This window comes from Cuculus canorus, chromosome Z (genome assembly GCF_017976375.1).
Source record: "Cuculus canorus isolate bCucCan1 chromosome Z, bCucCan1.pri, whole genome shotgun sequence".
Lineage (NCBI taxonomy): Eukaryota > Metazoa > Chordata > Aves > Cuculiformes > Cuculidae > Cuculus > Cuculus canorus.
The window spans coordinates 6,412,913-6,438,144 of NC_071441.1; the positions used below are offsets into that span (position 1 = coordinate 6,412,913).

Genomic DNA, 25,232 nt, shown 5'->3' on the forward strand with positions numbered 1-25,232 from the left:
GAAATCTCCCAACCATATGAGCAAGTAAACTAGTACGACCTTAGAGAGGAAGATACGTACGCTATGAATTTGCACCTAAATTAGGGATGAGAGTGGGAGTAGAGCTGTCACAGGTGTCTATTTGCATTGACATATTCAACGATATTATTATTTGAAAGTTAATATAGAAGTACTTTACCAATGAAATGCTATAGTATAAGTTTTAAAGTTAAACTAGAGTATCGAGTTTAAACTATGACACTATCAAAAGACAGTCAGAATCCGTCTGGTCCTTCAGTTTCTAGAAGAGACTTTTTTTTTTTTATTAACCTCAAAGCACTGATTTTGGCTGTAAACAAAAAGCGTATTTGTAACTTCTTTCTGCAGCTATGCCTCCAATGTATTTTCTACCAGCCTAGAAATTGTGCAACTGCCTTGTCCGTGCCTTTGTTTTACTGCATATTTCAGCTGTATGAATGTACGTTTGTGGCTTTTGAAGAAAATCTGTCCTTGCTTTTTGTTTCCTCCCCTTCCCAATACTGAAGGAAATCTCTTTGCATAATGGAGTTTATAAGTCTTCTGTGCAACGGCTTGCAGAGCTTGCTGCCTGGTAGACAAGAGGAACAGTGAAAAGTGTAAGAAACCAAAGTCAGTTGCAGGCAAAAAGAAGCAGGTATTCTGGGGACACCTCCAGCCACAGCAGAGGAGCAAGCTCTGGTTACCTCATGACACTTGCAGCTAGTCAGATGGGGAAACCGGTTTCAGAACATATACATGCACTTTAGTAGGAGAGACAGCTTTCCTCCTTCTACTGAGAGAGCAGCCGAGGCCATGTACAGGAGCCTTATCTCTACAGCTACTACAGCAGCATCTCCGAATGCTGCAATAATATTTGCTTTAGCAGTGATCTGCACACTGATGTGGACGCAAGGGGAATGTTTCTTGGAAGAAATGATCTAGAACTCAGCATCTGCTGTAAAAGCACAGTTGCTTAGGAAAAATGTACCTGATAGGAGGAAACTTTAAAATTAAAAGTAAACCATCCACTTTTGTTGTTCATGTGGCTTATGTACCTATCACACTTCCTTGCTTGTTCACTTGTTGTATTTAACCCTGCCAAGGGTTAACCCTTCCCAAAGCCCTCCCTCCCATCTCCCAGAACACCCCAAAATAAACAAAGTTGCACTCATCAACGTGATGAGCGGTCCTGGGACCCAAAGTACTTGTATAGCCAAAAGGCAATATTTGGCTTTCAAAAACATATTATGACTATAATATGAAAATAATAAAATATGACCATAAAAGGCCTCAGATATCTGAGTAGTTCAGATTACACACAGCTAAAAGGACAGTGGTACACACCTAGCACAGCTCCTTCTCAATTGGATGTCGTCTTATTTACTGTGATTGCTGACACACTAAGATACCTACGTGGGACTTAGAAAATTCTATCACTTCAAATCCTTTTTACATTTCCAATAGGAAGCTATGAAGCATAAACCTACTTCTTTTCTCCTAGCTATTTCTGGATGTAAATAAGAAGATAAACACATAGAATAGTTCAAGGAAGTTGCAAAAGGCCACATAAAATACATCACTATTTGGATTCTCTGGAAGATTTTTTATTTCAATATACTGTTTTTATCAGTAAAAACATTTCAGGATAACCTGGGTGCATTGAATAAAAACTAAAGCTGAATACCACAGTGGACAAAGAATGAGTAGAAGTATATATGTCTCCACACTCATTTCTTTCTGAAGAATTAGAAATGCTACATTACTTTCTTAAAATATAATACAGCCATAGGACAATACATAATTTTAAAATGTGAAGGAATTTAATGGGCCATATGCTACTAAAGGAAATGAGTTTCTGAACTTGTGATCAAATGCTTATATGGAGAGTAACTATGGCTTTTTTTTCCTGCAATATTTTTTTCAGAATTATATTCCTCACAAGTGGTGTTAAAATAATTTATTGGACAGTATCACCACTCCTGCCTGGGTAGGAGGACAGAAGTGAAGGATAGTTCTAACAAAGATTGCTTTTATGGATCATGCATTGGGAAAGTTCACCTCATCAAAAATGCTGGTGTCTGTTTAGATAGAACAATGACATTTGTTATTCCAGGCTGCAAAGAGGCAGTTGCTTAACTAAAGGCTCTGTGCCCTCATAAACTGGGACACACAAATCTGTTCCCAGACTATCTGCAAAATGGTTTTGAGACTGCGGTTGACATTATCATGGTGAGCATTCCTCCCTTATTAGTTTGTGTCCTTACCCACGCAGCAGCCTCCCCCTCTTTAAGTATGTGCTATCCTTGTCACCTCTGCAGTAAAGAACTAACTGAGATTATTGCGTTGTAATTTGGCCTTCTGTTTTCTAAAGCTGCACTTTGTGATGAGTTACTGTGTCCTTCACACATCAAGTGTTTCATGCAGTACAGCAAAACTGGCATTTTTTAGGACCCCTGATGTGAAGTGACATATTCTGTACTTCCGTAGAAGGTTTATGGTTTATACTTTAAGATTTAGGTCTTGCCTGTGCGAGGGATAAGTAGGCTGCTGCTTGACTATAATCAGTGTATGCGAAGTCACATTTGGTCTTGGGAAACTTTCCAAAATAGCTACAGCCTATCAGCGGAGTTTGCTGTGGTCCTGTCCCCTCCCTTGAACCAGCATGGTGCTTAATGTACCGTTGTATAATTAGCTTCTTCAAGAGCTGATCTTGTTGAAAACTAAGTTTTACGTGTACCTAATCTTTTGTTTCATTCCCTGTAACAGCTCACTGTGGCTTTGCACGAGGACCGATGATGGTCTAACAAAGGTGCTTAAAATGCACAGCCAGAGGTAGAAGGTGAGTGGACTGTGGAAGCTTTAACTTAATCTGTGAACTTTCATAATCGTTTTGGGAGAGGAAATGAAGGAATTACCTTGCATAGCATGTTGCAGTGTCTGCTGTTTGCATTCACACATAAATTAATATCCAAAGCTTAGTCTTTTATGTTCTTTTCTCTGTGCTTGTTCCCCTGCTTGTGTGTATGCTTAAAAATCTTCTATTTTACAGCCATTTTCACTGATCATATTTTGACCATTTGAGAAACATGGCCCTAGAGAACATTAATGACTATGTCTATCAAATATTTTTGTCAGAGTTATGGATTTCCAAACTCAAGAGTTGCTCAAACCATACCTTGTTTTCCTGGACATCCTTCTTACTTACTCTTTATTTCTTCTTAGGAGAGTATCAGAGTAATATATGAACAACTGTTCATTTTATGAAGTAACAGAAATGTCTTCTAAGGAAGATCTTGAATTATTTGTTCTGGTTAATTTTATGGATAGTATTTTTTTCTCATCAGAAAATAATTTTGCCCTCATTGAGTAATATGGCTTCACTCCAGATATGAGAAAGTTGAACTGAGTTCTTTTCTCCTCAGGAGACTTACATCTCGTGCTTCTAAATGGTGTCATAAATACCCAGCTCTTAAACAAGTGCTCTTGCTCTGTGCTTGTAAAGACGTTTCTCTTTGTCTAAACCAAAAGGGCCTTGAATCCTCCTCAGTGACTGTTCAAACGATGGAACTGAAGGTTCATTCTTCTCTGTTACACTCAAAGCAGGAACAAAACCAAACCTGACTTCTGCCAAGTGTTCTAGCTAGGAGCTGAGGGAATTTTCTAGAATGGGGTGCTCTTCTTGAAGCTGTTTCACCTTCTATAAAATACTTCAATAAATGACAAGAGGCCAAGAAGTGAGACATCAACATGAGGTCTTCTCGGGCCTTGCAAGCTACAAAGTAAAAGGACGTTTCTTCATAGTGCAATTTTCTTGGTTTTCCACAAATGAGTGTCTCAAAATAAAACTTCTAGTTTCAGGTTGGAAAGATCAGTTTTATATTAAATGGGCCAGAACTTCTCTATCTCCTTTATCAATCACAAAAACAGATGACAAAAATAAGCTTAGCTTGATATAAAACACATAGGATTTTCCTTTTTCTTTGATTTCTTTTTGATCTTTTTCTTTCTTTTCTTTGATTTTCTCTTATCTTTCTTTTCTTTTACCTTTCTTTTTTTTTTTTTCAAGAGACCTTTACAGGCTTGAGAGGTGGGACTTCATAAAGTTCAACAAGACCAAGTGCAAGGTTCTGCAGCAGGGTCAGGGAAATCCCAAGCAAGATTAGAAGCTGGGCAGACGGACTGAGAGCGGCCCTGAAGAGAAGGACTCGGGGGTGCTGATGGGTGCTGATGGTGCTGGCTCAACACTGCTTTCAGCCTGGAAAGCCAAATGTATCGTGGGCTGCATCAAAACACTTCTTTTGATGCAGCATGTCGAAAAAAAGAAGCACGTCGAGATCCTGCCCCTGTACCTTGCTCTAATGAGACCTCACCTGGAACACTGTTTCAGTTCTGGAGTCCTCAGCACAGGAAGAACATGGATCTGCTAGAACAAGTCCAGAGGAAGGCCACAAAGATGATCAGAGGGCTGGAGCACCTCCAGTATGAGGACAGGCTGAGAGAGTTGGGGTTGTCCAGCCTGGAGAAAAGAAGGCTCTGGGGAGACCTTATAGCAGCCTTCCAGCATTTAAAGGGAGCCTGTAGGAAAGCCGCAGAGGGGCTCTTTATCAGGGAGTACAGTGATAGGAAGAGGAATAATGGTTGTAAGCTGAAAAAGGCTAGATTTAGTTTAGATATTAGGAAGAAATCTTTTACTGTGAGAGTGATGAGGCACTGGCATAGGATGCTCGGAGAAGTCATGAATGCTTCATGCCTGGAGGTGTTCAAGACCAGGTTGGGTGGAGCTTTGAGCAACCTGATGCAGTGGAAGGTGTTCTTGCCCACGGCAGGGAGTTTGGAGCTGGATGTCCTTTATGGTCCCTTCCAATCCAAACCACTCTATGGTTCTGTGTATCATTTCTTCATTATTAAACACCTTTATGGGAGCATCAAGTAATGTATTGCTTGAAGACTGTTGACTCTACAATTTTTAGTAATTTATAATACTTAATCTAGGATATGTGTTAGAATTATGATACATAATATTGTGTCTTTCATGACCATGAAAACAGATGAGCATAATTTCCTGGCTCAAATATAAATACTAATACTGATAGCAGACTCATCATCCAGTAACGCAATTTTCCTGAGTATTTTTTTTTTTTAAACAAGCAAGTACAAGGGATGGGACTGTAGCCAAATTGTAAGGGATTTGTAAATTTTTCCACAAACAGTGGAAAAACTATTTACCCAGATCTGTTCTTGTGACTGAGTTTACTGAAATACGTAAATCAGTGCCGAGTATTTTAGGAGTCTATCCAGCTGTACTTCTCTTCTAGCATTCTCTTGTCAGTATGAAATATTTTGCAAAGAGCTATACCTGTTTAGTCCACAGAATTCAAATAATTATGTAGGAAGATCAAAAATAAATTTAATAAGAGACTAAAAATAGGGTTGATAGTATAGAACTCTCTGTAGCGCATCAAAAAAAAAATCAGCAAGACACAAAAACTAAGGTAAATCTCCTCATGAAACATTTTAGCACTGTTTTGAACACTGAAACCTTATACAGCATCTCTATAAAACTGAAATAGTTTAAAGGCAACGATGGACATGTTAACAACTGATCTCGGGGTATGGCAAATGTGTAAAGAAAAGTTTGCTGAAATATTTTCACCCAATTATTTTATGGGATATTTCTTTCACCCTTGAAATATTTTCTATGTTTTCTGTGTTGGCCTTATGGTTTTCATCATTTTGGAAGAAAAAGAGGAAAGCATCAAATCTAAAATGCTATATGAAAAATATAATAATAATTAAAATATACATCTAGAAATGAGTAACAACGACCTAGTTTCAATTGTGGCCGTTTTTCTATGCTGCTCCCACAGAGCAAGGATAGTTGTATAATTAAGTTAGTCTATTTACACAAGTACATATTTTATGTTGTGAATGTTAGAAGAAATTGGTCTCTTAGTACATGAGCTTTAGTATAAACGCACTGTAAGCCTTGTAAAACAACTTTATTGTCACAAGAGAGTTCATTTACATTTTAGAATATATTTAATTAGTGTTTATGGGTGTTAGATGGGACAAAATAAATACAAAGTTCAACCAAAACAGATGGGACTTCAATGGGATTTGTAAAATGGGTTACTTCACTGCTGGCAGCCTAGATCTCATTTCAGAGAAAAATCAAAGCAGAATTGAGGAAGAAGAAGAAAGAGAAAAAGGTCACATAGAAAGTCTTAAAAACACACTTAATCCAAAATCTTTTTTTGGCATGCTTGAAGTAATATGGCAGTTGTCTGGGCTAAGGTAGTGGAATTGCCTACCATAGGGTATCTTTATTTTACTTTTAAGATACAACCTAGGTATTATTGCATGCTTTGTGTATCAGAGAAGGAAATTAGATAGCATTGTGAACGCTCAAACCCTTACACCATTGCTGCGTTAACGGGCATATCCCAACTTCCTTCCTCACAAAGGCATTTATGAATCATTTCAACAATAACAGTGAATTATTTTAGTATCCTTTTTAAGAATATATTGTAGTTAAGGAGACTTGCTTTTAATATTAGTTTGACTAGTACTGTTAGAAAGATACAAAAATAATATTCCTGGAATAGGTAAAGCTTCACCAGAGTTACAGAAAACGCAACTTTTATTTATATGCTGCACACAAACCTATGGGTTTTAAAAATCACAATATGGATGTGGCAAAACTAAGACCTGTGTTCAAAAAAACCCTAACCATTTAGTTTTAATTCATAACTTGTCTCGCTCATATCAGTGGGACTACTCCTGCTGAAAGCATAGATTTGATTTGCAAAAGCAAGTTCTTCATTATTAATTGTTAATACCCATGGACAGTGTTTTTTTAGTAAGAAGCAAGAATATTGACATGATCTTCTTTAAAAAAAATCAAGCCAAGTAGTTAAGTATTTCTCCTCTTCCAAGTAAAAGCAATCTTACTCCTTTTCTCCTAGTTATTTCTGAACTTTTTTATTAACTCCCCTACCTTTTTCCTCCCCTTCTTCTCTTCCCCTCCCCTGCCATGTTTTAGATTACCTCAGACAGATAGTTTTGTTGTAAATATCGCACAATTTTGCATTTGATATATATGTCCTTGAGGGGGTATCAGGCTTTGTTTCATTGCCGCTCCTTCTATTGCACCCATCTCCATCTAGTATACAGCTAGCAGTCTCGCCGCTGGACGTGTGAAGCTGGTCATCGACTGAAAAAGCCTTCTGAAATTAGCACACTATTTTAAAAGGAAAGAAATCTACTTGATATGTGGTAAGCATGATTTTGTACAAAGTACAGCAAATACATGACGGGGAGGGGGGGGGATTTGTTTCTCCAGATACTTCGGTAGTTTTGATCTCCAGCTCCACAGACTTTTTACCTACGATTTTTTAAATTGTTCCAGTCTGCTTGGGATATAGCAGAGACTGCAGATTTTTAATAATTTTACTAGTGAAATTTACTAGTGAAGAGTGACTTCTGCATTCTGGATGCTGTTGGTTCACACTGTACGTCAAGATTAGGATAACAGGGAAACCAAGGGATGGGTGGCTTGTAGTGATCATGAACATCACTTGTAAACAAATTGTCAGGATAACTACCGAAGATATGGTCAACGACATGAATACCGTACATGTTTGGCTATGTTTCCTGGCAGCTAAAGAAATAACAGAATTCCCACACCAGGTACTCTCTTGTGTGAGTTTCATGTTAAATACAATGTCTGAGATATTATTTATAAAGAAAAATACCTACTCTGGGTCTTGTCAGGTTACACAACTGTTCTGCCAGCTGAGAAACAACCATAAAAAATGGCCTATAAATAGTTAAAAAGCCAAATCCCTTTTCTTAGCGATGGGGGCACTGGGCAGGAGACTGTGGGAAAGCGACTGAAGGAAGACACCAGCGTGGAGTCTGAAAGTTAGGCTGTTGTACGGAGGCTTGGGACGCTTTTGGTAAGAGTCAGATGAGACAGTTGCATATGCTCCTTAATTATTGTAAATGTCACTTTCTTTTATGTTTAGTTCTTTAAGATTAAAGCGTGCCTTGGTTTAAGAAGACACATATGAACATTGCATAAACCCCCTGTTCCAGTCTTCTGAAGGGAACTATTGCAGTCACCCAAATCTAATTACATCTGTGAGGTTAAACACAGTTGGTTGTGCAGCAATAGCTGAGCCAACGCTAACGAGTTTGCTTGGGTACAGGAAGGAGTGTAGTTGCAGCAGGATGAAAGTCTGTGTATGATAATATTCCCTCTTTTTCAGCCTCTCATTTAGAGTTTGGTCAGAGACCAGAACAGTTCGCACACCCTGCAGCGTACATGAGGCGTGGTCTACTGATTTAGTCTACAGTTCTAAGGGCTACTTTTGCAAGGTGCTGAGTGCTCCATAACTTATAAATTCCAGCTAAACTGAGAGTACTTGACAATTGTTTTTAATCTGAGGTGACAAATTCTTGGCTAAGATCAGGCACAGGTTGGCTACAACGGAGATTGTTATAGAAGGAATGCATTGGTACCTGATAACAGATGGTGACGTGGTGGATCATATTTACTGTTGCTGAAAATGGACTAAAGGCAGAATTTTTAGCAAAGGAAGTTATTTTACAGTTTGAGTACTTTCTGGCTACTTGCAAATAAGAAATTGCAATCGATATAGGCAACATAGGAGTTTTGCTTTAAGGCCTTTCAAACATGTATTTGATTGGCAATTGAGAAATTTGCTAGGTAAAAAGTTCAACTGTTTCAGTTGAACACTCAGTTTCAGAAACAGCCTGCATACCCTTGAGCCATTCACTAAACATTATCATTTGAGACTAAATCTGAATTATTAGCAGTGCTTATGTGTGTCTGCAGGCTGTAAGCGCAGGGACAGGACAAGAGGGAATGACCTGAAGCTCCGCCATGGGAGGTTCAGGCTGGACATCAGTAAAAAAAATTTCAGGGAAAGGGTCACTGGGCACTGGCAGAGGCTGCCCAGGGAGGGGGTGGAATTACCTTCCCTGGAGGTGTTTAAGGGACGGGTGGATGAGGTGCTGAGAGGCATGGTTTAGGGAGTGTTAGGAATGGTTGGACTCGATGATCCAGTGGGTCCTTTCCAACCTGGTGATTCTGTGATTCTATGATACTTCATGACCATAGCTAAACCACACAAGATCTCTATGCACTGAACAAGAGAATTAAAGCTCTTGGGAAGGGAATTTGGAATAATTGTAAAGGGACCACAGTCCAGAGTGAAGTAACAAATGGAGCTGAAATTCTGCCAAGGTTGGTGCTTCAGGCTGATTGGGAAGCCACTTGTCACGCTCAGTACCTTCAACACTGATCACTGCCTGACCTGAGGCTGTAACTCCAGAGACAGCTGCAGAGACAGTAAGCATCAACTTAACATCATCCTATGAGTACATACTCGCAACTCACAACTTCTAGAGCAATATTCCTGCAACGTGGCTGCAGAGTAATCATGATGGACGCCCTGTTACTTGCCTTACTGAGCATTGCCACTGTGCAGCCACCAATGCCCACAGTTGATGGAAATAACGAGGATGCTGGCAAGAGGCAACTCACTTCAGGAGGTGGCAGGAACCGGAGAGTTACCTTTCTGGATTTGTATGTGACCGACATCAAAAAGTGATGTATAAATGTTTCAGAAATAATCTTGCTTGCCTGGCATAAAGCTCCAGTTTCTGTAGAGAAGGCTCCATTTTAGCCCTTTTCCTTGAGCCGCTCATAAAGTCAGCGGCCAAGAGTGAGATGGATAAGAGGAACTCAATGGATAGGACAGATAGAAACAAGAAATGAAAGGAAGGAATAATGAGAAAAAAAATATAAGGTTTTAATGGTGCAAGAGTTAGTGAGGAAAAGAAAAAGGAATAGGATTTAACAAGTTAAAATCATCATTAGAAGGTGTTACAATAAATTGTGGTGTCACTGGGACTCTGATCGCATGATTTATTGAACAGTGTTAGGAATGTTTATCATGCCAGCAGCCATAGACTTGGCTAGGGCTTAAGGCCTCAGTGACATCCGGAAGAATGAGTACCTGAACTGATGGAAAGTTAGACGTCACTGTCATAGCGATCCACATATCTGTGTATAGTACCTGTCTCTCCTTTTGGTTTGTTTGAGGTCTTTTGTTTGTATGTTTGAGATATTGCTGCTGTTTAATATTTTTTTTTTAAAAAAAAAAGAATAATAAAATTGCATTGGAAATCTCAACACTGAATTGAAAAAATAAGCCTTGGACCTCTGGCACATGACTTAAATGCTTTTATTTTTCTTTCCTCCACTGCTGTTCAAAAAAATACACATAAAATATGTACTGTTAAAATATGCTATCTGAAGGGTCCCCTCTCCCCAGCCTAGATGAGACAGCGTCAAATCATTTTTAAGAGCTTATTGAAGATTGGACATATTCAAGCACATTGTTTGTTGAAGCTACTTTTTGTTAAAGCTATTGTTTCATACAGTAACCTAAGTAATCTCTTCATTTTTTATCACACAAAAATACTTAAAGCTGTTATTAAGAGTTAAGCAGTATTTTAAGTCATGTTATTAATTCCATTTTAACTGTCATTCTTTCTTAAAAAGCAACGGCTTCTTACCAGTGGATCATTGCTAACCCATTCCAAAAACTAGTTAAGATGCTTTAATTGCAGTGAAATTCACCCTTAAATCACGCTAGGTCCACCATGCCAGTGTGTTTTTAATCCAAGTCATCACAGACTTACAGTGATGACCCAAAGAAACCAATCTATTTATAACTTCACCATGATTTGAGTGGCTTTCTATTTTGCTAAGGACTACTTTGGCCAAGGATTATGGCTGCACAGAGTGGCATTGACTACTGGGATGGACAGCTGAGACCAAAAGTGTAGACGATAGCTACTTGGCATCTGTCTAAATAAGCATCTGGAATAAGCTTAAATAAAATTAACTATAAACTCTGAGTATTTACTTCACTATTACACCAGAATATTAGATCATAACTGCTAATAGTGGAATTCTAGTAAAAATTATACTAAAGCTGAAAGCACAACTTTTTTCATGCTTTCTATCACTTCTCTGTTGGTGGGAACAACCACGCATTGCTGCTATATCTCTCACAACTTAGTGCCTATGTTTTCAGACTTCAATGCCACAATGAAACTTAGAAATTACTGTAATTTTTAGGAAGCTTACTGGAAGGCTTGCACTATGTTTTATGCTGTAAGAGTGCAATGGTATTGAGCATTCCATCTCCCAGAGCTCACTGTCTACATCAGTGAGCTTTGCTGTACTGGTGACCGGCGAATAGTCCTTGAAATTGGAGGCAAAGCAGAGGTTTAGTTTGTTTTGTACTGTAGTTTTGTCTGGAGCACATAAAAGTGGAGACAGGATTTTGCTGTACTTTTGGAGGGTTGATGGCCTTTTCGTGTTTTGGAGCAGTTTGGGTTCTTTAACTTATCTCTGCCCCTCTGAATATTCTCCTGTATCAGAAATATCAGACAGATGCCATATCACATTGTCTGCATATTTATATTTTTCTTAAGACTTCCAATATAGGATCATAGAATCATAGAATGGTTTGAGTTGGAAGGAACCTTAACAATCATTCAGTTCCAACCCCCTGCCATGGGCAGGAACACCTCCCACTAGATCAGGCTGCCCAAGGACTCCTCCTGGACACCTTGGACTGGCCTTGGACACCTCCAGGGATGGGGCAGCCACATCTTCCCTGGGCAACCTGTGCCAGTGTCTCACCACTCTCATTGTGAAGAATTTCCTCACGTGTAGTCTAAATCTGCCCGTCTCCAATTTAAAGCCGTTCCCCCTATTCCTACCACTACAAGCCTTTGTAAAAAGTCCCTCTCCAGCTTTCTTGTAGCCCCCTTCAGGTGCAGGAACGTCACTATAAGGTCTCCTTGGAGACTTCTCCAGGCTTAACAAGACCAACTCTCTCAGCCTGTCCTCATAGCAGAGGTGCTCCAGCCCTCCACGTAGCCCTCCTTTGGACCCATTTCAACAGTTCCATATCCTTCTTATGTTGAGGATTCCAGAACTGGACACGATACTCCAGATGAGGTCTCACAAGAGAGGAATGGAGGGGCAGAATCACTTCCCTCATCCTGCTGGCCACACTGCTTTGGATGCAGCCCAGGTTACGGTTGTTCTGGGCTGTGAGCGCACGCTGAGAGCCCATATTGAGCTTCTTATCAACCAGCAACCCCAAAGTCCTTCTCTGCAGGGCTGGTCTCAAGCACGTCATCCCTCATCTTGTATTGAAACTGTGAATTGTCCCGACCGAGGTGTAGGACCTTGCACTTGGCCTTGATGAACCTCATGATGTTTTCAGAGGCCCACTTCTCCAGCCTGTCCAGGTCCCTCTGGATGACATCCCATCCTTCCGGAGTGGCAACTGCGCCACTCAGCTTGGTGTCATCTGCAGGCTTGCTGAGGGTGCACTCAATCTCATTTTCTATATCATTGATGAAGATATTAAACAGCACCGGTCCCAGTACGGACCCCTGAGAGACACCACTTGTCACAGACCTCCATCGGGACATTGAACTGTTGACCACTACTATCTGAATATGACCATCCAACTTGTTTCTTATCCACCAAACAGTCTGCCTATCGAATCCACGTCTCTCCAACTTAGAAGGATGTTGTGGAGGACTGTGTCAAAGGCTTTACAGAAGTCCAGATAGATCACATCCACCGGTTTACCCATGTCCACTGCTGTGGTCACCTCATTACAGAAAGCCGCTACGTTAGTCAATATTTGTTTATGTCAATAGCACCTTGTTAAAAAAAAAAATACGAAAAAGATACTTTGGGACAGAACAGCCTGTTTTGATGCTTACTAAAACATTTCTAACAGCATTACTAATAGGTGGAGGGATTTTTTTTCTGGCATAAAATGAAATAAATCTGCTTATTCTGAAGGAGGCAGAACCCACCTATGAAAAGAAATTGGCTGACCTCTGCATTTCCTCAATAACTTTCTCAGTCACTGCTCACACATTATTGAAACATATTCATTGTGTTGTGTCTCTTTCTCTTCAGGTAGTTTTCCCCATTATATTTTGAGACGATCTTCTCATATAAATTTTACGATAGTGTAGCTCCACAGATTTCACTTTCATTTTTACCTTGGTTACACCTCTGTAAACGTTACTAGGTTCCCAGAAATACAAAAGTAAAAGTTACTTGTGCTTCTTTTCTACTTAATTGGGTAATCAGTTGAGTACAATGTGAGCTGAGCTGAGCTTCAGACAAAACTACACATGACATGAGCCAGTCTTAAAGACTGAAAAAAAAGCAACGGGAAAGGCATACACTGAATTCCCCTTAAGCCGAGACCGTTAATTCCAACACCAACAGTCCTATTGCTCATGAGGTTGCTCAAAAAGCTCCTCAGAGTTTCTTCAAGAGGGGTGTGTGGTGTACAACCCTACAGGGATTACAGCACCCATAGACACTGTTGCCGAGGTACCAGGACATTAGCAGCTTGTCAATCTTTACAAATTTAGGGATCAACTGTAAAGACACACCTTGATTTTCTAACACTTCCAATTAAAGTATTTTGATCAACAGAATGACCTCAATATATAATCTAGCTTTTCCTCACTGAAATCAGCCATTCCTGCTGTAACAGTACTAGAGTCACCAGTTAGTCAAGGGCCAAACTGGCCAAGAATCTAGAAATTTAAAAACCACTTACAATAAAAAAAACCCAATAAATGGAATAGATAAACAACCATATTTCCAGATTTCTTGTGCTGTTCAGTTGATACTGTGAAACCAGATACCAAACATATCAGCTTTCTTGAAGGCAGAGTCATCTTTCTGTATGTCTTTTCAAGAAGTCACCGTTACCAAGCCTTAGGAAAACGGACTGAGGCTTAAAAAGGCAGTCAAGAATTGTGTTAATTGACACGAAACTGAGAAGAACCCTGTGGTCAGAATAAGCTGTGAGCAGAACTGTCAGAATAAATACCCTGTAACTATCTGATAACCTCCCCCCTTCCTGATCCACATGAGACGGATAGTAGAGATTGTTCTCTACAAGGTTCAGGACCAAAATCCCAACCGGAACAAATCATGTTCTGATTACATCTTCTAACTATGATTAAGGGGAAGGCAGCAAACATGGCTGCTGATGTTGTAGCTTGAATAGCCAAAAAAAAAACCTAGAAAAGCATCACTCGATGACCAAGCTGGCATAACTTGACAGAATGACAGTGTATTTCTGACTACAGTGACAAGTTATGTATCCTGCCCTGGAAGAGTCTTGGTGCAGTAGAACAGAATTTAGCGAACAGCACTGAAACGTCACCTGGAAATCTCCCTTCAAAGATCAATTATTTCTTTAGAGGAAAAGTCCTATCACATGATAGATTTTTTTGTTGCCTCCAAACACTGTTTTTGCTTGCAATTTCCCTTCTGTTCCCTCCTTCAGACACAAAATCTTACCAAGGTAGGGATAAATAGAGAATCTTTTTACGCTCACTTTTTTAGCTATTTCCACTTGGAAATAGCTAAAATAAGGAAATGATTACGCTTGTCCACTGTGTTTGAAAGCTATATCCACTTGGAAATAGCTAAAATAAGAAAATGATCATGCTTGTCCACTGTGTTTGAAAACAACAATACGTGATTAATACAGGCTTGCTTAATGAAGAAAGAAAAACAACCAAAACCCCTAAAACGACTCAGCTTGATAGTGAATAATCCATGAAAGCTGTTTGGAGCTGGATGAATACATCGAAACCGAATCTTGTGGATGTTTATTCACTGTTTTTTGGGTTTTTTTAATGAAATCTGTTTCTACTACATTCACGCTCAGTAATTATTTGCTTTGCACTTTGATGAAAAACACTTGATTTTGTGGACTTGGCCATTCCGAGTTATCTTATAGATACCTTACCGATATCTTACGGTACTTGTCTCAGAGCCCCCCAGCTTGGATCGGGGAGCGCTCGGCACTCTACCGACTGCCAGGGGATTGATGGGGACCAGAGGTGCGGGATGCACCACCGCGGCGGTCAGAGGCAGCCTAGGAAAGGATTCTATCCGCGCTCCTCCTTTCGGCCGCTCCCGCAGGGGCGCTCCCCGCGGACGGAGTGTGGGGGGGGGGGGGGTTGGATGGGGGCAGCTGCCGGGGCCGCGCTGGGAAGGAACCGCCGGGACAAGGGGTGTTTGGGCCATTGCGCTGAGAGGCGGCGGCATCCCCACCGCCGGCATCCCGGGCGGCTCTGCGCATCCGCCGGGGGAGCCGCGGGGCCGTACGTGCGGGGCCGGGGCGAGGGGAGGGTCTGCGCCTCCGCCCGGCGTCGCTGCGGCAGCGCCGGCCCCGCCGGGGACCGGGTGCGGGCGCTGCTGCCGGGGCTGGAGCCGCTCGGCATCTGCCGGGAGGGGCAGGGATGTGAGCGCTCCGCTTGGGCACCCCCCCCTCTTCCCTTCCCTTTTTATTTATTTAATTTTTTTTTTTTTAATTCTTCCTTCCCTTCCTCCTCCTCCTCCTCCAAAAAAAAAAAAAAAAAGAAAAAGAAAAAAAAAAAAAAAACCCAAACCAACCAACCAACCCCAAAAAACCCAGAGGGCGTGGGAGGTGGGGGGGATCCCGTGTGGCCGCCGCCGCCACCCTCCGCTGGTTCCATTGTGAGGAAAGAGCCGTTCGCCGGCAACGGCGGCACATCTGGGCGGGCACATCTGGGCATGCAACATCGCCTCCCGCCGCCTTTTCCTCCGTCCTCGGCCGGCAGAGCGGATCCCTCCGGGCCTCCGGGGAGGCTCCTGCTCGCCAGCCCGTCTCTCGGACCGAACATTAAAACCTGGCAGCGCCGGGGACGGGGGGGGTGGGAATAAAGGCTGCCGTGGTTTGGGGATTTCTTTTTTTTTTTGGTTTTTTTGGTGTTTTTTTTTTTTTTTTCCCCTGGGATTTATTTCATGGGGATGTGTTCAAGACAAGAGAGGATTCAGAAGGATATCGACGTCGTGATCCAAAAGTGCAAGGCGGAGAAGGACTGCCTGTTTGCGGGTGAGTTTCTCTCCCGGGAGTCAGACCCGGAGCTGCCCTTCGCCGCCTCTCCCGGGAGCCGCGGGTGCTCCCGCAGCCCCTTTCCTCCTTCCGAGGGCGTCTGAGGGCAGCCGAGCCCGCGGAGGCAGCGCCGGTGCTTCGTGCTCGGGCGCTGCGGGTACCCGCCCGCATCCCCGCATCCCGCATCCCCGCATCCCGCATCCCCGCATCCCAGCGTTCCTCCTTCCCGGGCAAACCCTTCCCGGCCGGCTGGCGGCTGCCTGTTGCCATTTCTGACAATGGAAATCCCTGCCGTTGCCATAGCACCGGGCACTTGTTGCGAGGGGCTGGGGGGGGGGGGGGGGGGGAGATGCCGCATCTGCTCCGGTTCGCCCCGACCCCCCCCCGTTTCCCCCCTCCCGCCGTGCCGGTAGATCGATGCCGGACTGTAAATCCTCGGCTATTTCGACCAAAATAAAAGATAAATTGTAGTAACGCGGCTCTTTGTCTTTCAGATTTCAGGTATTCAGACTCCACCTTTACCTTCACCTATACTGGAGGCTCCAAAAGGTACTTGGTTGGTTGGTTTTGGTTTTTGTTGGTTTTTTTTTTTTTTCACAGTAACGACTCCCTTCGTTTCCTGCTGGCAGTGATCTGCGGTGGTTTAATACCGTGGCAGCTTTGTTTCCTTTCCCTTTGTAAGGAGGGTCAGTAAATCATCTGCGTTCGTGCTAATGTAAACTGAGGAAGTGTCGAGGGAGGTGATCGGAAAGGTGATCCTCGTTGTTAGAGGCTCATTCCTCCCAGAGCTGCTCTGTAGACCTTCCTTCTTTCTCCTTTTTTTTTCTGACTTACACATAGAATTGCGGCTGTAGGTAAACTTACAGAAAAATATCCACGTGTAATATAGTCCATATGTGTAAAAATTCAAGATTTTAATAACAAAGAGGCCAAATTTCACACCGGCACCTTATTCTCTTGCGTGAGAGCCATGTTTAGTCTTATGACAGATGACGGTCTGCGATGGACCAAATTCGTGAGACATTAAGTGAAATGTCTGTTTAGCTTAGAAGGCTAAAACCGGTCTTTATTGAATGTTAGTTTAAATAATATTTCCAAGTGTTTCCGAGCTTCTAGATAGAAACTGGATTGTGTCTGTACACATTTTTTAATTATATTTCAGCATTTTTTGTGTTTGTCTGTTTTCAAATGGGAGTCTATGTAAAAGCTTGATCACGCATCCTTCTTGTTTTCCTGACTCTTAGTTATTTTAACTTAATAAGGCGTTAACAGAATACTTCGTGTTGTTCTTTTATCTTTTAGCTGAATTTTATTAGACTCGACAAGAAATTTTTTTTTTTTTTGTTTTGTTTCAATATTGTCCCCCCCCCCCAAGTCCTCCCTCACTTTGTCTGATGTCTTTGGCAATTATTTTTCTTTCCCGGTATATGTCAGGTTAAAGTACTGTATTCTTTACAAACCTTTCCCAAGCCATTGGTTCTCCCCTCTGCATGCTTCAGGCTGTGGGACGAGGCTCCCAGGTTGTGAGACTGTTCAGAAAAATGCTTTCCCACCTCACTACGCTGCTCCTTCCTACTAAAAGAAAAGAATTTTCTAAAGGAAATTTTACTGAGTTTACTAATTTTACTAAAAGAAAAGGAATTATTTCGGTAATTTTTAGTGGAGTGGAATAGTTCACCCAGTATCTGAGAATCAATGTGTCTTTATGTTGCTATTAATATACTCTTTTATGTAGGGTTTTAGTATATGTTTTGTCTTGGTCCGGTGTTAAAAGACAAATTTGAAAGGCTCGATACAGTGACATTACCTAACATCTATCATGGATGATGTAATTAAAATGATTGAATTTGAAAGTTACTTTGCAGTGTTTTCTAAACCAGGTATTGCAGCAAGAAACCAGGAAGCGAAACCTGTCTGTTGTTTGCATTTTCCAACTTGAACAAAGTAAAATGCCTAGGGGCATAACTGCAGGGAAACAAACTGGGTTATACATGTCAAAATAAGACGTCACTTCTACAGGGGGGGACAGAACAGGGCCTTACATCCTCCAGCTGTGAATTTTAACTGGGGTCAGTAATTGCTTAGGAGTTGACTGGGAACTAATCTCAGGTCCTTGTAAATTCAAACTGGATTGAGAAACAAACGTTACATTTACAGAAATTGGTGAAAGTGGATTGTAATTTAGAGCATACTCAACTTTCACTTTCCTTTTCATATTTTAAGAACATTTAAGAAACGCCTTTTGAGAGAAGGTTTTCACGTTCTCCACTTGTTTGTACTGTGATTTAGAAAGACGTTTTACGACATTCATAGTGTACGGTGGTGTACTGAGTGGCAGGTTTATGGTAGTAAGTTCTCCTGTGAAGTACGTAAAATGAAAAACCTATGCCTTGACTTTTAAGAGCTAAACTGTTTCTCGCGTTGAAGGTGAGTTCATGGTTTATTCTTAGAGAAGGCGCTGGGCTGGGCAGCAGCTACACTGCCCTGTGTGCAGTATTTGCACACGTCTCTACTACAGGGTCAATAGGAGTGACTTGTGTGTAGTAACAGCGTTGGAGAGCACAGGGCTATATATAAGGATCTTTTTCTTGGGTTTGACCATGATTTTTTTCTTGCTGCCACTGCTGCAGCTGTAGACTTCCTGAGCAGTGACCCCATTTTTTGACTGCTGCACTCAGGAATTGTACTTAATTGACAAAAACACTGTTAGCTTATGGTCATAGAGATGAGTATCGGCCAACAGGCCTTGTCCACTTACTGAAGATATTCAGCCTGAAGACTTTGTTTCGTGAACCGACAGCAACATAGGCATTTGAGCAGTGATCAGAGGGGTGGGTGTTGACTGGATGGATGTTTGAGAAACAGATTTAAGTGAATAAGAGTAGAAATAGTGTGGAAGGAAGATTACAGCACTTGAGCACCCACTGGCCGTGCTTGGATCTGTCTCTTGCATGCTTTATTTCCTTTAGATGTTCCTTTAGGGGTGTGTGTATAATGGCTTTGTTTTAGCCACAGTGGTTAGGTAAAAGAGCAGAAACCCTTGAAGGAAAGCACTATATTTGCTGTTTGAAAAGGAGGATTCTTTATCTTAACCTTGTATAAAGGCAGGTGACAATACTAGCAAGTTAAATGTCTCTGAGGGGTTTCCTCTGCATACCCCAGTCGCCTCTAGTCCTTGTCAAGTCGATTTATCAGTGGTCTTAATTTATAAGCTCGGAGCCTAATCCTGAGTAAATCTATAAGTCTGTAGAAGTCAGCGTACCGGTATTGCTTCAGTTATGATGAGAACGTAAGGTTTATTTGTGTTTATTCTTTAACTGTTAAGTTTATCTCTGTCCGGTTTTTCTTCTTGGAGACAGCTTCTCTGACTTTTATCTGATTTTTCCCTGCTGCTTGGATTGATTTTACAGCCTCTTCCTATATTGGTGCTGTTCAGGTATTGAGGTAGTACATAACCACACTGCAGATCAAATGGTGGAGAGCACATTTATTATCCCTTCAGTGGAGTGAACTTGTGAATCCCACAGTAAAGTGCTGAACCAAACCCTGAGGGCATGACTTAGCTTTTGTTCAGGTACGGAGTTTCCAGAGAAACCAATTGAGAACTGTTATTTTTTTATTCTTTATATAGACCTGTTCCAACGTTTGACCTTTAAATAATATTAAGCTATTATATTGTGCAAATAATCAATGTGTAAATGATCTCTGGATAAGCATAAGTAGGATTCAAGGAGATTCTGCATTTGCGGTATTTTTCTTGAAAAGTTAGAAGAATCTCCATGAGTACAAACGTATTTGTATCCTTCACCCATGTAGTTAAGTTAATCCTTTTGGACAGTATTTCACAGTACTTTCTAATTTTTTTTTTGGTTTTAATGCACTGTGTTCACACTTCCGAATTATTAGAGTTGTTTGACACTGCAGAGATAACTTCCTGTTTTTGGGAAGGTTGTAATTAGTAGTTCACTCTCAGAAAACAATAAGTAGGGTGATAGATTTCTTAATAAAGTGAGGTGTTCCTTTGGGTGCTGTGACTGTGCAAGATTTCCTGTTCTTCAACAACATCTGGCAAAATATCAGAAATGGCTGGAATTCTTATGCTTTTCACTGCAGGATCTTAAAAGTATATTAAAGTGTGAAAAAGTTGAGTTCTCTTTTTAAAAGAAAATAAGATTCCCTTGTTTCCTTCATCCTCTTTTCTGCCCCTGCATGAAACATTGCTCCTCCAGAATCCATGCAAACCAGGCAGAACTGCTGATCTGTCATCTTTCAAATAAAAGCGTGATGCCCTGAAATTGTTTTCTCTTTATATGTCATTTGACATAGTTTACATAGAAGCAGTGCTTGGTTGTCCTGAAAAAAAAAGGTGTCTCCTTTTTTTAGTGTTTTTCTCATCCCTCTCCCCCCTTTTTTTCCTGAGGCTAAACGAGGGCATCATGTCAGTCCTGAAATACCTCTTCATTCAAATATGTACTTCACTCTCATTGGCAGCGAGAGGCGATGACGATAAGGCCCGTGCGTGAGAACAGATATAACACTGCAGCATATTGTAAAGAAACTAGATAAGACCTGTAGTAACTGAACAGAAAGATTAATTTTGTCAGCAAAATTCCAGTGTCCTTTTTTCACAGCGGACTCTCATGTTCTGTTTTCTGTACTTGGGCGCAATGATTGTAACAATGGCAGTTCTAAAAGAGGCAAGGAAAGCTTTTTTGGTTTGAAGTAGTTACTTGTTTTTCCTTAAAATAATGCCAAATTCTTAACTTAGGCTGTTTAGATTTTTGACATTTGCCTTTTTGTTTTCTCTTCAAGATGTTATACATAATGGTTAAATTTTAGTGTCAGAAATTCTCATGTAAACTGATGAATTAATTCCTACCTTACTGTAGCACTGAACTATTTCACAGCTGGGGACCTGTGCCATGGGAAGAGTAGCTAAATTGCTTATGGCTTTCTTTTTGGAGACAAAACCCACTACCCAAAGTCCTAGCACATTATGTCCACCAGGTCTTTCAACCACTTGGTGATAAATAAATGCAGATAACCTGTTATTCACCTTTACTGGTATGTTGTATTGCTGCTTACGTGAATTTATAAAATTGCTAACATGAGACAATCTATTTGGTGAATAATTTTGGAATTCTAGTGTCTTTCTGATAATGCTGAAAGGCTTCAGTACAGAAAAAGCTGTGAAGAAAAATGGTTTGGAGGTAATTGATTGTGTTTTATCTTGAAATTTGTGTTCAACTCATATATACTGTAGCAAGAAAGGAGAGAGAGAGAACTGAAAAACCTTTTTTAAACTGAAACATAGAATTGTGTCCATCAGAAAGCATCAAAAGGGAACAGTTTTCTGAACATTTACTACTTCGTTTTTCAGTTTCCTTTATGAAATTATCTAGTTAAGATCAGCCTGGTTTGCACAGGTTAGTTTAAACCTAGCTCCTCTGTTTGAGTTCATTGCGTGGCGGTGTGTTTACTGGCTATGCAAGGTTTGGGGAGAGAAGGTTGGACTGTTCCTTTTGGATGCAGGCATGGCTTATGTAAGATGAGAGTGTCCATGAAAGTACGAAGATGAGAGTGTCCATGAAAGTACGAAGATGAGAAGATGATTTTTATGGAATCCATTACTCTGAGCGGTTTTAGCGTAGGTGGAATCTGTTTTATACAGGTCTTAGGAAGGGCTGATGCAAGTACGGTTCATCTTCTCTTACTGATAGCGCTGTTTAACTTTGTATTTGCGTTATTAAATATGTAATTACATTCCTAAAATCTACCTCTACTACAGTAATAGAGAGGTGAAAGCTATATACGCAGCTTGTACTTAGCAGTCTGTTTATTCCTATTTCAAAATAGCTAGAAGATTGTTCAATTTTAACTTTCTGGTCAAATATGGCTTAACGTTTTCGCTAGGACTGCACCGTTTCCTGGGAGAGAAATCTCTGATATAACACAGGAATCTAGTTTAGATGTAACATGGCAAGCATTGTGATCTTCTTTTCTACATTAAAAATTCTGTAGATGAAGTAATGTTGAATATAACCTTGGGTACTTTTAAAAAACAGGATTGTGTCAGGTGTTTAAGTTTAAATTTTCAAATATCGAAAACAAGCATTTCCATTCTATAAATTCCTGCTAAGGTACCTATTCTGACTTCATGCTTCCTTCTGGTACTGACAGTGTGTAGTGCGTACCTGAAACCTAGCCATACATTCTTGTAGATAGTTTTTTGATAGATACTACAAGAAATTCAGAGTAGGTATGATTTAACAAAGATTTCATCCTAAAAAGAGATCTAGTAGAGCACTATAGTATGAAAGTAACTCCGTGCAATGTTGAGGGTCTGCGAAAAGCAAAATCAGTACCGTTGTACTCGTGGTCTTATTGAGCTCACCTTTTTTTTGATGGTCTCGTGTCTGACAGATGCTTCTTGCCTTGCTGTTAGAAAATCAGCACTGTCTGAAATTATCCAGTCCCCATCATCTGATCTTGCAAAAATCAGATATTTTAGGGAGAGTGTGGTCTTGTTGAGTTCATTTCCTGGTCTGGTGAAGTGAGTGGCTGTCCTCTTTCAGCTGCACACTCTACTGGTGCTAAAAACAATACAGCCGATTTGTAAGCCTCTATGTTTCAGTGAGAAAAGCATATTTCTAGGCACTAGTTTTCAAAAGTTCTGAACTCCCACACCACGTTTTGGTCTCGTTATTACTGTGTGTTGCTTAGCACTTTTAAAAAGCATTACAATCTTTATGCAGGTGTTCTTGTCGTATAAATGTATGCACTGTTTTTTTAATGATTCACTAGTACAGAGCTGGGAAGAGTGCTTCAATGTCTTCACAGAAAACATTTTCAGTAACGTCTTCTTTCTCTTTTCGTCATGTATTTTAACATATTCAGTACCTAAAAATAGACCTGTAGGCTGTCGTTGTTGAACTGTTAATGTGATAAGACAAATAAATTTGAAAGCAGAGTTCACTCTGACAAAATTAATTTAGATCTATTTTCTCTGTGTTGGGACTAATGCCATTTCTGAATTTTCCTCTTAGTCTCTAATAATTTCCCATACTTTTTGTCACTCATAAATAACCAGCTGAAGATACCTGTTGGCATATTTTTTCTATGAATTACTTACTGTGCAGAATATGAATTCTAATTTCAGTCAGAGTCTAATCACTCAGAGTCAAAATACCTACTTTAATAAGCTTCATCACCTAGAGGGAGAGTAAATTTTGAACTGCTGGGAGAGTTCGCTTTAGTTACAATTAAAACTAAGAAAGGGATGAAATGTGAGTAAATCTAGAAGAACTCTGATGTATAATTCTGCATTGGTGTTAAATAAATCCCACTTAAGAGGACAGCTTTTAAGAATTAATATCCTCGTTGCTATTGGAGGGTCAGGATTTTTACACATTTCATTGAACTGGCCTCTTCTGTGGAAAAAGAGCTCCTTTTAACGGGGTAAAATTGACTCGTAAAGATAAGCATGCTATCCTGGGCAGCAGTAGCTAGGGCTAAACGAGGTACAGAAATAACATCTCCTTGCCCTGACAGCCTTCTTCAATGCTCACATAAGATGGCATATAGTCTGTTTCTATGGGAGGAAGAGCAGGAAGGAGACTTGCCTTAGGACGGAGGACAAGTGTTGCTCTTATGAGTCAGACTTCCCCTGGGAGGACCCATTATCTCCGGGGAGCTCTATATCAGACATTGTGTTCCCCTACTGCAAAGGCTAAAAACCATCATACGTGCTTTTGGCGTTATATAACCCCATGGGAATAAGTCACAGTCTTGAACGTGCTAATAGAAGTTATCAGACAGAAACAGCTTTGGGTGAAGGTTGGAGGGTGAGCATCTTTGTAGTTTGCTTGAAGGCAGAGTACCTGCGTGAGCCCTCTGGAAGGGTTTGGCTTCTCCTGTTGAAGACCGCGGTGTGTCCTAGCAATTAGGATTGAGCTGAATGGCTTCTACTGAGGGAGACTTCTGTAGTGCTCAGCAGGAGTCTATCTGGAGCAAAGAATTAAGGGCAAAGAGGATGCTCAAAGAAACTAGCAAAGCCTCCAGACGTTTCCTTCGAGCCTTAAGGCATTGATCAGAAATAAAAGCATGTCTCCTGTGTAACGAAATGTACTGTTTGCCTAAAGAGACTGCAAAAAAATGGTGATACACCGTTTGTATGAAGAAGCAGTTCATTAAAGAAAAAGCTCCTTTCAAACTGAGTAGCATTCTGTATTTCACTTCATGTATTACAGGTTGCCATCTTGAAATCTTGTTGCTTTAAATGAATGTTCCATGTTTACAGATAAGATTTTTTTCATCTTTTAAGAGTCAAGCTAGAAGGCAGGATAACTTTGCACTGTTCAACTATCATGCTTATACTCAATAAGCTGTCTCTGACCGACAGCATTTGCTCCCAAGGAGGAAAAAATAGCCTATGGGTTAGATGTGGTATTCCAGGTCATTAGCTTTTCTGCAAATGGTAGAATACATTATTCTAGTTTTCTTTTTGGTTTATTGCTCATTCTGCCTTATTATCTTTGTTTAACGTTGAAAACTTCATGTTTGATGGGTAGTTCTCACCCTGCAATAATCATATATACAGCAAAATATGAAAATTATTAGGATCTTCTTCTGTCAGATTAGGACACGGGGATAAAGGTGTTAAAACCAGGAAGCACTTCATTGTCATAAAAGTACTTGCTGATGGTCAACTGCTTGGTCTCAATCACAACTGTATGAATATAGATGTGATGGGGCTCACTAGAGTCCGCAGAGATGCTGCTGAATTTTTTATTTGGCCCTTACTGCTCCTAATGAATGGCAATCCAGGTGATTTTTTTTCACCTGAGGGGGAGTTATGAAGACCAGAGTTCTGCTTTCTGCCGTCTTTGCAGATGTGTTCTCATTTTTGAGTACTTCCCTGGATGATGAGAGAGCTGCAATTTATCCAAGGAAAAAGACTTGCTGTCATGCCTTCTCACTAAGTTGCTCATGTTGCAAAGGGCACAGGCAGAAAGTCAGTTGTCAAAACCAAGCTTTTCCTCTCTGTATTTTTAGCCCTAGCATATGAGAACCCACTTCTCACAGAGTCCTCTTTTAAGAACGCAATTGGCTAGGCCACATGAAAACCGCCCGACCTGTCACTCACTGAGAATCAGTGTTAAATCTTAAGCTGAGTCCCAGTGTGGTTTCAAAGCTTTCTGTAGATAT

The 25,232-nt window shown here is 40.7% G+C and overlaps 1 protein-coding gene across 2 annotated transcripts in view; it reads left to right on the plus strand.

Moving 5' to 3' along the window:
• The first annotated feature begins 15,644 nt into the window (after positions 1-15,644).
• The window catches only part of PARP8 (poly(ADP-ribose) polymerase family member 8), a 125,416-nt gene continuing 115,828 nt past the window's right edge, over positions 15,645-25,232 (plus strand). For both annotated transcript variants that reach the window (XM_054054887.1, XM_054054886.1), the window contains exons 1-2: positions 15,645-16,025; positions 16,520-16,574. In XM_054054887.1, the coding sequence (XP_053910862.1) occupies positions 15,935-16,025; positions 16,520-16,574 (146 nt within the window). In that variant the 5' untranslated portion in view covers positions 15,645-15,934. The remainder of the gene's footprint in view (positions 16,026-16,519; positions 16,575-25,232) is intronic.